The 11,179-nt window shown below is 38.8% G+C and overlaps 1 protein-coding gene across 1 annotated transcript; it reads left to right on the forward strand.

The window, feature by feature from the left end:
* Positions 1 to 572: 572 nt before the first annotated feature.
* Positions 573 to 10,279, forward strand: LOC145343916 (insulin-like growth factor 2). The gene is made up of 4 exons (XM_080190447.1): positions 573 to 705; positions 2,923 to 3,076; positions 5,436 to 5,605; positions 8,285 to 10,279. The coding sequence occupies exons 1-4, from the start codon at positions 637 to 639 to the stop codon at positions 8,522 to 8,524; spliced, it is 633 nt and encodes a 210-aa protein (XP_080046573.1). The 5' UTR covers positions 573 to 636; the 3' UTR covers positions 8,525 to 10,279.
* The last annotated feature ends 900 nt before the right edge of the window (positions 10,280 to 11,179 follow it).

Below are 11,179 nucleotides of genomic sequence, written 5' to 3' on the forward strand. Positions count from 1 at the left end.
CCAAAACTTATGCCCACAATCCCAACACCTGTTCCAACTCCATTCTACCCCTGCCCCTTTCATAATTGGCAAAAGTTTAGTAACCTTGTCAAACGCTGTCAACGTGATAAAAAGTATCAATGAGTAACAATTAAACAAAAGTGATGGATTGGGATCTTATTTAAACAGTATCTCGGGCCAGGAATGTTGTCCAGCGCCGAAGTTTTAATTTTTATCCCCAATAGCATGGTGGCTCCTAATGATTAGCATGCCAGCTCTGACCCACGTCAAACTCTGAAAATGCACAAGTGAAAAGAAATTGCGACCCCCCACCCCACAAATAAAACACATTTCACGACAAACCGAGATAAAGCATTCGCTGAAATAAATTGCATCGATATTTATTTTTCTCAACACACAAAATAAGGCGATTTGTTACAGCTTCTTGGAAGAAGCCAAATCCTGGACTGCCTGTGCACGTTTTGCCAAGTGCTGCTATAGCGGCGGTGGCCTCTCGCAGCGTGCGTGCTGGCGGCTCACGCCGCGGCTATATAAACAGCGCGGGAGCTCTCTTCTGTCTGTCTCCTGAACTCTGGAGCAGCGTTTAAAGGAACTTCAGCTGAGAAACGCGCCCCTCCGTCTCAACATCGCCGCACAATGGAACCCAAATGCCCAGCTTTCTGCCCGACCTGTGCAGACTCAGCCTGCAGCGACAACTCCGTTAAGGTAACAAGGAATGAGGCAAAGATCGATTTAAAATCTTGCGGGGGGAGGGGGGCGAAGAAAAGACAATCTCACCTTTCAAAAAAAATCCCGATGTGCTTAGTTGCAAGTATTTCAGAAACACTTTCATTGTTGAGCAAGTTATTTTTTTGAGGGTGATAGGCACTGCCAAAGAGAAGAACTGTGCAAACTCACACTTGTATATATATATTTTTTTAATGACTTGTTTTGCACTTCTCGTATCATTGACAGAAGTAAATTTTTTGCACTTTTTGCACAGTAAAACCGGCTGGGCGAAAAAGTTATGCAGACAACATTCAGCCGGCTCCTTCGACTATTGTTCCCTCTCTCCTACACACACGTTAGCAGCAGCTTTCAAAGGTGTTTCAGTAATTTATTTACCCAGAGAAAAAAAGACACAAAGGTTGTGTGTGTGTGCGTGAAGTGCATTGAGAATAATGTTAGCCCCGGGACTGTGAACGGAGAAGTAATTTGATGCCCTCATTTCTTGTTTTGCACCATGTTTGCTGTTTGTAGCCTGGACTGGGATGAGTTTCCCAGCGTGTTCCACTGGGTAGCGTTAGTATTCTGCGTGTGTGCCGCTGGGCTGCCTGATTTGACTTTACTGTAATATCCTGTAAGCCCGAGGAAGCAGATTTCTGATGCATCATTATAATCATATCAGTTAAAACAAAACAACGGTCTACTTTAGCCTTGAGACAATGCCTTTTTTTAAAAAATAACTTACAAAATAATTGAAACAGTGTAAGTGCGTTTTTATGCACTGTCCTATTTTTCTTGCCAAGAAAATCGGTCTTTATGGATTAAGGAAGAAACAACCTTACAGTTCTATGAATGACATACATTGCTCAAGCGTGTGTGTCTGATGCGTGGAGCTGTTGAGGCATTGTGAATGGGATTTTCAGAGCAAAATTTATAAAGAAAAATCTGAAAGAGCAAATACAATTAGTGAGGGGCTTATTAGTGTTCGCAACCTGTTTTTTAAGTTAATGAGTGAAAAGCTTTAAGGACACTGGCGTACATTTTTCTAAGGTGTGTAAGCAGAAAATAGTACAAGCAAATGACGCGTATATAAAAACTATATTTGATGGAACCAGTGCCTAACACTGGATTCCAACCGAGTGTGGAACCTTTTCCTTTTTAATATGTTTGTTACTCAATGTATTAACTAAACATTTAATATTTGTAATATTCTGCCTAATTCAGAAGAAAAGTTTTCTGTTTACTAATTAATGTTACTCCAGGCAAGCGTTTTTTTGGAGGAGGGAGGAATATTTATTCAAAGGTCAAGAAAATTGAATTGAATCTCCCAGATTAATCTTGAATTTAGGCAATTTGTGGCCCAGAATATTTAGCTTGTTGCTTGTGCAGTTATTGATATAAACTCCTAAACTGTATAACTGCATCCCACCGTCAACCATGCCTCCCCCACCCCACCCCCCACAACACACACACATAACAGAACTATTATTGCTATGGGGTTTGGTATTGCAAAATATCTCCAATGTAAAGTGGCTGCATTATACAACACCATGGGCTGGGTACCGTGGACAGTGCCCCAGATTGCATTTTTTATGCTTGTAACCGTGGGTTACTAGCTTCAAAATCAGCTTAATTGCTGATCAACAGAATTGGCTTAGACTGTCAGCAGTAGCCCTACACACGAGTCCTTACAACAGCTGATGGGTGTTTTTATTTCAAAAAAAACTATATCATTTCAAGAGTTAACATCAACCTGTTCTGAACAGATAACGCATGTTTCCGAACTAGAAAATGTCTATTGCAATCAGTTTTCATTCTCTCATGGTGTAGCAGACCAAATTGATGTTATCAAAGCTTGTAGACAACACGCTAATGTTGGCTGGGCTCGATACTGGACTGCATATTTCCCATTCTGCTCATGTTACAAGGATACTATCTGAACTCTGAGTCAGTGTAAGGACATTTTTTTAACACTGTTTGGACCAGCACTGATCATGACCATTTTACAAATCAAAGTTATGCTTTGAGATTTTTAGTTGGAGCAAATGGGGATTTGCACTCCTTAGCTCATAACAAGATTTTATAAGAGGCATATTATATAGTCTTGTCAAAATAAGGTAACACATGATAAGGTGATTTGGGGAAGCTATGATTCAGGATCTCAAGCTGATTGTGAATCAGCAACTTTGCTGATCAAATTTTCTTTTTCCTTCCCAGGACAGAAAAATGTCCCCATGCCGGCAACTGCTGTTCATTTCCATCGCTTTCACAATGTACATTATAGATGGAGTGACTGCAGCTGAAACACTATGTGGTGGTGAGCTGGTGGACACTCTACAGTTTGTCTGCGGTGAAAGAGGATTTTACTTTAGTAAGTTATTCACTTTTATAAAAACAAATCAGGAAGTTAAAGAAATGTATTGATATGTGAAGACTTTCTAAGTCTGATTGCTTTATTCCCTGACACTAAAAGCTTTTATCTGTTCTTATTACCCTTTTGTGTTATTTGATAATTACTTTTTGCATGATAGGGGAGGAGTCCACTAATTTAATTCTCCGTTATAAGTGCCTGTGGCTCCAATTACTCTTCTGAAGTCTTGTGGTGTTTGCCAATCTTAAGGGCCCATTTCAAGACCAGACATGTCTGATTTTTATTTTAAGGTTCTCCTAAATTAAACTCCTTAAACCTATAGGCATTCTGCACCTTGACCATGTAACTGTGTCATTTGATAATGACTTCCTGAAAGACAATGCACTCTTAACTCTAGTGAATTTATGTCACATGTACGAATGTTTAAGGTTCTGCAAAACCGAAAGAATGAATATGTGAATTGATGCAGAATTCAGGATTATATTGAAACTTATAAAGTTTCAAAATAAAACAAAGATGATGCATTTGACCTCCAGACTGCCATTGGAAATTCCAAAACTGAAATTGTTAGATTTTTATGGAGTAAGGATTCTGATAAAAGGCAGGTAAATGGGAGTTCATCCATGACCTAATTTGATGGCAGGAAGTTTTGAGGGGGTTGAATGGTCTATTCCTTGTTCCCAAACATGAAATCCAGCTTGGATTCAATACAATTCTGTCATTTGAACTTGTACTGTAAGGTAAGGATTTTCAAATGGTTTTACAAATTCTCAATGAAATATACATCATTTCTCTGTTTAAATTATGGATATGAGAAGAGGCTGTGGCACTCACTGGGCCCAGAAAAACTGTGATTCCTAACTTTCCAAATCAATCTTTCAGAGGTGCCATTTCAGTGAAAGTTAATTTGCCTTTCAGCAAAACTGGAAACAAATGTACAAACTCTTGCATGCCCAAAAAAAGAATCCACCCAGTAAATTAGGCTGCTGTATTAAAAAAAAAATTGCTGTACTTCAAACACTTGAACAACTGATCTTTCTTTAGTTTGAGTCAATGACAAAAATATACCTTCATTTTTATTATGGTCTTCATACTTCCTCAACTAGGAATTAATAGCTTCAATTACATTGTTACTCTTTGAAGCCAATCACTGAGGAAACTATGAACAAAATGTGATATTTCCCATAAACATCTGACTTGTTTAGTGCATGACGAAAATATTAAAAGGTTCCTTTTTGTTGATTACAGACTTTTATTTTAATAGAGAAAAGGAACAATTAGCAGACAGGTGGCTAGTATCATAAACTCGGGTTTTGGAAAAACTGATTTCCAAGCCTGCAGTTGTGCTGAATAAGCACATTTTCTCACGTGTTCTCTCTCTCTCTCTGACAAGGACACAAAGCTAAACCATTCTGCTGATAGTCACAATGGAGTGCTTGTTTATTTCCACATTCTTCTGATTAAAGTAATTCTGCTGCAGCATTCCATCTTTCATTTAAAGACATTTTTAATGATCTAGGCTTTTGGAACTTAGTCTGCAGAAGAAAGGAATTGGTTGCAGGGTCAGGGGAGAGTGGAGAATAAATAATTTATTTTGCTTTTGCATGTGACAGTTTTAATACAAAAGTCCCCAAACACTATGTTTTGGTCTTCAGCACTTGCCTGTACAAACAGATTGGCCAATTGGCCTCATTTTAAGACAAATGTGATTCAGCCAGATTTTAACAAATTCCCCAATTTGTAGGACTTTGGTTACCGATGATAGCACAGTTATGTCTTGTGTCAACATGCCTCTATTCTTGTTTATCTTGCTGATCATCTGGAGATCTTCACAAGTGAAGGAACGTACAGTTAAGATGAAAATAACAATGTGAAGAGGGGCCTTTCTTAAGAGAAAGATAAAACTTTTGCACGGAAATGTGGCTGTTTCATAACAATGTGGTTTAAGTGTTTTTTCTGCGTGCACCTACAGCAGAAAGTGATGCTATCTGCACCAACCTGAGGAAAAGGAATGCAATCATCAGTGTGATTCCCAAAAGGATAATCACTGTCTGCAGTTCTGAAGCCACTGCAAAAGTTAACATGAGCACAGGGTTCATAGCAAACTGACATAAAAGGTGATTGTCCATTACCTAAACCAAAGTTATCTTTTACTCAGATCCTACAGTTAATGCCATATAGTTCATTGGACCCCTCTGTTCCATTGCGTGCTTTTTTTGCTGTGTTGGCAAGGTCAAGTGGCCTCTTTTTTTTTTTGGCAACATCCATAAATTTGTTCTTCAGCATTAAAATCAATGTTAACTAGAATTGTCTATGCTGAAGCAGGAAAACAAATTAAGAATTCTCTCCTCTCTTTCAGGTAGAGCAACTGGACGATCCAATAGCCGAAGACAGAACAGAGGAATAGTAGAAGAATGTTGCTTTCGCAGCTGTGATCTGGGCCTTCTAGAACTCTACTGTGCAAAACCTGTCAAGAAAGAGCGCGATCTCTCTGGAACACCTTTTAACCTTTTACCATCAGCAAATAAGGTACGCGGCTGTTTCTTTGCTGCTTTCATCAGCAACATGATTTTTTTAAAGTCATTTCCTCACCACAACTTTTTACCACTATGCAGGTTTTTTGTGGCCCGTTAGCGAGTAAACTAGTTACGTAGGCTTGCTGTCTGCTCTCAGACAGGAAGTAAATATGGTTCCTGTCATTTTCCACTTCGTCCCCAAACATAACATTTACAAAAATTCTGGTTTCATCCACTTGGGTACTCCCTATCAACAACGGCCAGCATAGTTCATTATAGACTCCCACATGTGTGAGCAAATTCGTGGGAGCAAATTCTGCTTTAGATAATTTTCTTTTCCCTTCTATTGCTTTGCAAATTGTAGAGCACACCTCAGTTCTCCCTTCTTTCCTATTATTAACTGATTTTTAAAAAATGATGTCTATTAATCATAATTAGCTAGTTTTTCTTACAAAATCTGAAACTTGTGTGACCATGGACAACAATAGGCTTAATAATCTTTACTTTTTACTCTTAATGCCTTTGTATAGTCATGAGGTGGAGATACCGGCATTGGACTGGGGTGGGCACAGTAAGAAGTTTCACAACACAAGATTAAAATCCCAACAGATTTATTTGGAATCACAAACTTTTGGACTGCTGTTCCTTCACCTGATGAAGGGGCAGAGCTCCAAAAGCTTGTGATTCCAAATAAACCTGTTGAACCTTAGTATAGTGCTGTTGATGGCACATGAGTTTATGATATTCTTCTCTTACAGTTCAGAAGGAGACCTTGTGAGTGCCAGTTCTTTGGAATTGCTATTAGTCCCCTGCTCTCCCCCCATAGCCCTGAAAATCTTTACTTTTTGAGCATATATCCAAATCACTTTTGAAAGTAATTATTAGACCTGATTCCATCACCTTTTCAAAGCAGTGCACTCCAGATTGACCAACAAATTACTTTTTAAAAATAAATTTGCATCAATTACCTTAAATCTATGTGCTCTCATTACCAATACTTTTTGTCAGTGGTAACAGATTCTCCTTATTTATTCAATCAACACCCTTCATAATATTGAACACATACATCAAGAACCTGCTTTCTTTCATTGTGTCTAGAACATTTTCAACACAATTACACTAATTCCAGCTGTGAACTATGCATTTCTTGGAAGAATTTTGTAGTATGAAAAATTATGTAAACTGGTTTCCCCTTGAAAGTATTATCATTTTCTTTTCAACATCTGTGATATTGATTTAAGTCTTGCCCTCAATCTTGCCACCATTAAGTGGACCCAAGACTAAAGAGATTATTTCATTTAAAATGAAGAACCTTTCACGGATGTTCCCCAAAATGCTATCACAGTCTGCTACTTGCTGTCTAGAACACCAAGCTATTATCAGTGACATGGCTGTCTTTTAGGTCTTGCTTAAAGCAAGATCAAGGCTGTCGATTTGATAACAAAGGTTATTTGACCCAGCCAGCCTACTTTTATGCTCATCTACTCATTTTTTTCATTGACATGTTCATTCATATGGTGAGGGCTTCACTGGCAAGGCCAGCTTTTATTATCTGTGCCTAATGCCTTTACAAAGATGGTGTTGAATAGTCACCTTAAACCACTGTAGTAAAGGTACTCCCACAGTGCTACTAGGGAGGGCATTCCAGAAAGTTGACCCAATGACAGTGAAGGAAAGTAATATAGTTCCAAGGCAGTATGGAGAGTAATAGGGAAGGGAACCTGGTGTATGCTTGTTGCTCCTGTCCTTCTCAGTAGTCACTGGTTTGTGAGGTGCTGTCAAAGAAACTTGGATAAGTTGCTTCAGTGTTGCAGACAGTACACACACTGCTGCCACTGTGCGCCAGTGGTGGAGGGAATGAATATTTAAGGTCCTGGACGGGGGTGTTGATTCAAGTTTGTTTTGAATGGTTTTGGGCTTCTTGAGTGTTGGTCGACCTGCACTCATCCAGGCAAATGGAGAGTATTCAATCATACTCTTGATTTGTACCTTGTAGATGGTGGAAAGGTTCTGGGGAGTCAGGAAGTGGATCAACTTGCCACAGGATATCTGGCCTACTAGAGGATTGGCCACCGTATTTATGGGGCTAGTTGAGTGATAGTAATAATTTCAATCTCATCTTCATGCTTTCTCACTTTATTGCCAACCATTCTGCTTGTTTCCCAAACTTTTATATCATTAATAAATAAGACTTGACTATCATGAATGAATAAAAAGAAGAATACCTCATACCTCACAGGCTATTTACTTTTGCATCTGATAGTTTAAGAACAGAAAACCTGAGGCGCGCTGTTATCGGCCTGGCACTTAAACTTTACATAGGTTAGGAAGGGAATTGGAATGATTGGGCCATCACCTCAACTTTGACCCAGCCCCCTGCCCCATAACTGTCAATCTCTAGCAACATGTTCTTTTTGGTTCTTTCAGAGGTATATATCTAGACTTTTAAAAAAATACCATAATGTCCAGAAAGGAAAAAATAAAACCTTCCAATCTAATTTAATACTATGTTTACTGGTTAAAGAGTAGTTCTTATTTAATGTTTGTTCAGAGACCAGCAGTGCTAAGCCAGTCAACAATAAGAACATGTTGGTTATCAGTTATCTGAGCTTTCAGAACATCAGATAGCCTTTTGATACTGTTACAAAATGCACATGGCATTGTCTCTAACGCTGTTTGTTTTCAATTGCAGGAAAGCTTTAGGAAGCCTATGGTTACCAAGTATTCCAAATATGACTTCTGGCACAAGAGGTCTGCCCAGCGGCTGCGAAGAGGCATTCCTTCAAGTTTCATAGCCCAAAGGCTCAGGAGGCAAGCTGAGGAAGTCCAGACCTTACAGTATGTCAAAACGCACAAGCCACTTCTGACTCTCCCTGTCAAGCCGCCCCTCCAAGTCCGAGCGCCATCAAAGAAATACTTCAGTCAAGAATGATAAAGAAAATTTTGCACATTTCTTGAGATAAAAGACGGGGATTATAGCTTTGTACACGACGTCATTTCTGTGGCATTCCAACTGAATTTTTCTCCACCTCCCCCCTACTTGACCTCCTTCCCTGCCCTCCTTCTCCCCCCGACCCCCCCCCCCCCACCATCCCCCGATCCAACCCACTCCCATTCCCTTCCCCTAACATCAGCCAGCAGAGAAGTGCAATGATACTCAAGCGGCCTGGTACAAGCGATACCTGGTGGGCAAAAGAAGTCGTGGTGTCTGAGGTGTTTGGGCCAAAGTGGTCGCGCTGCAGACTACAATATATTTCACATACAAATGTCATGCAATGCATTCCAGATAATGTGTCCTCGCTTGTTCTGCACCTGTACAAGAAGGGATATCAACACTTTGTGGAATACCTAGTGTCATCCAGATCCTGCACCTTTTTTTAAACAAGATGAGATTAGGTGAACCTGTGAGGGACTAAAGACAGTGGTGTGTGCAGTCTCGCATTGCCACAGATTGCGTCAAGATTTTTTTAATTATTACTTTTCTTTCAACGGCACTATTTCTGATGAACGATAAGTGTGGCCACACACTTGTATTACGGTGCTAACTTGCTTTAAAAGAAGCAAAAGAGCTGACTCGAAGAATTGGGATTCGATAAATGCACGAACATCAAACAGAACTTGAAATGAACTTTTCCGTTTTAGGAAACGTGTCTTTTTAAAAAAAAATTAGCTTGGTTTTGGCGGTGCAAGATAGGCAAGGAGAAGACAAAAGGCACAAAAAAAGAGACAAAAATCAAAGGGAAACAGCAGTGTTGTAATTTTTTTCCTATGTTTTTCAACTAACTTTATTTCTTATTCATAGTAGTTACTTGCTTTGCTTTGAAAACATACTTGAACTCATATACTTACTGTCCAGGGTCAGATCCTTTTTGGAATTAGTCTGAGCTATATCTTGCAGTGTTGAGCCGCCAAGCTATTAAAAGTAATGGCACTGCGTAAAGGCATTATTTATTTTATGTAAAATATATATGAAAATTGGTCCAAATAATGTACTTAGCACTGATGAGCAACTGCAAAGACAGATACTATTTTGTCTAATTTTGTACTAGTAAAGCTTTCGTAGATGCTTTGTACCAAAAAATGAAAAGAAAAAGTTTTTTTTCTCTCTCTTCTCTCTCTCAATATGAGTGTTATTTGGTATTGGAAGCCTCTGTGAGGTACCTTGATTCAGCCAGAGAACCTCAGGCCTTTTTTTTGGAAACTGTGTACCCATGCTCACTGCTGTCAGCCATGATATAATCAAGTGCAATTACTTGGTTACAGCTCATCTCTCATTTTTTTGACCCACGTTATGTTAACATCTTATGTTTCCTATTGGTTTTGTGATTCACTTCTGGTTTGAGTGACTTCACGTTATATTCACCATTGCTTCGTCAAAAATGGAAAGCTTCAGTTTTTATTAAAAGAAAATGAGCTCCAAATTACATCACTTAAGTAATAGTCTTTTATCAAATGTTTGCATCAGCCAGTATGAAGGGAAACACCCGCAATTGCATTAGTTAAATAAAGCTTTTTACTTTTTTAAAAAATGTTTTAGCAGATACAGTTAAGGTGTACTCTCCTGTTAACTAATATAATGTCATATATTTAACATGTGCACTCAACCAACACTAGTCTCTAGAGAAAGATGAGATTCACGATCATTGTACTTTGTTTTTAATATCAATAAAAGCAATTTATTACAATACATTTTTTGTGTTCTCACTTACCATACTCCTTGAGTTTAATCAGTGGCACAAACAATTTCTTAAATCTCCAGGGACTGCAAAAAGCCTGATTTTTCGGAATTGCTGTGGAGAGTTCCTCCAATAATTCTGTTGTTAAAAGCAAAATAAGATTGTGATGGAACATGCTTCCCATAATAATTTGCAAGTCAAAGGATCTTCCATTATATAATGAGTAAATAGTTCTGCCAATAACCAGTCAATTAGTAAATCATAATTAGATTGTCTCCCAGAACAAAGCAACAGCATTGTGTTGCACTTCATACAGTGCAGAGGGAGACTGGCAAGAAATCACAAACCCTGCTTAAAACTTAACAGTCGTAACAACTTGAGAGTGTGTTGGCTGATTACAATCGAAGCACAAAACTGAATTATTTTCTGAAAGGTTTGCCATGGTTTCAATGATTTAAATTAAATCAGAAACTTGGTTCAGTTTGTTGAAAAGGAGTACCGGTATGAAAGTATTTGGTAGAATGACATCAAGAGCTCTTTTGAGGAAGTAAATTACAATTGCTGGGGACACTTTTCAAATCCAAGATTTTTCACTGCACTGAGAAATGTAAATGATCATTTTGATGATTCCAATGCAGAAATATGTTTATGGTGATCTTGCACCTTGACATGTATACATGCCCTGCAAGCTGTTTGACTCAGCTATGAATAGTATTGTCATTCACACCAGTTGGGCTGTTCTCCTGTTCGGGTAAACATCTCTTGAACTGCCATCAGTGAATGCTTAAGGTCATCTGTTGACAGTGCAGAGGGTTAGTGGAAAGGGCTTTGACAGAGCTGCAAGAAACCTTTGTCCTCTGCAACCATAGGGCTTTCAGAAGAGAAAAGTCATTGGGAAGAACACCGTCTTC

Source organism: Carcharhinus amblyrhynchos, chromosome 6 (genome assembly GCF_965287045.1).
Source record: "Carcharhinus amblyrhynchos chromosome 6, sCarAmb.v2.hapA, whole genome shotgun sequence".
Taxonomy (NCBI): domain Eukaryota; kingdom Metazoa; phylum Chordata; class Chondrichthyes; order Carcharhiniformes; family Carcharhinidae; genus Carcharhinus; species Carcharhinus amblyrhynchos.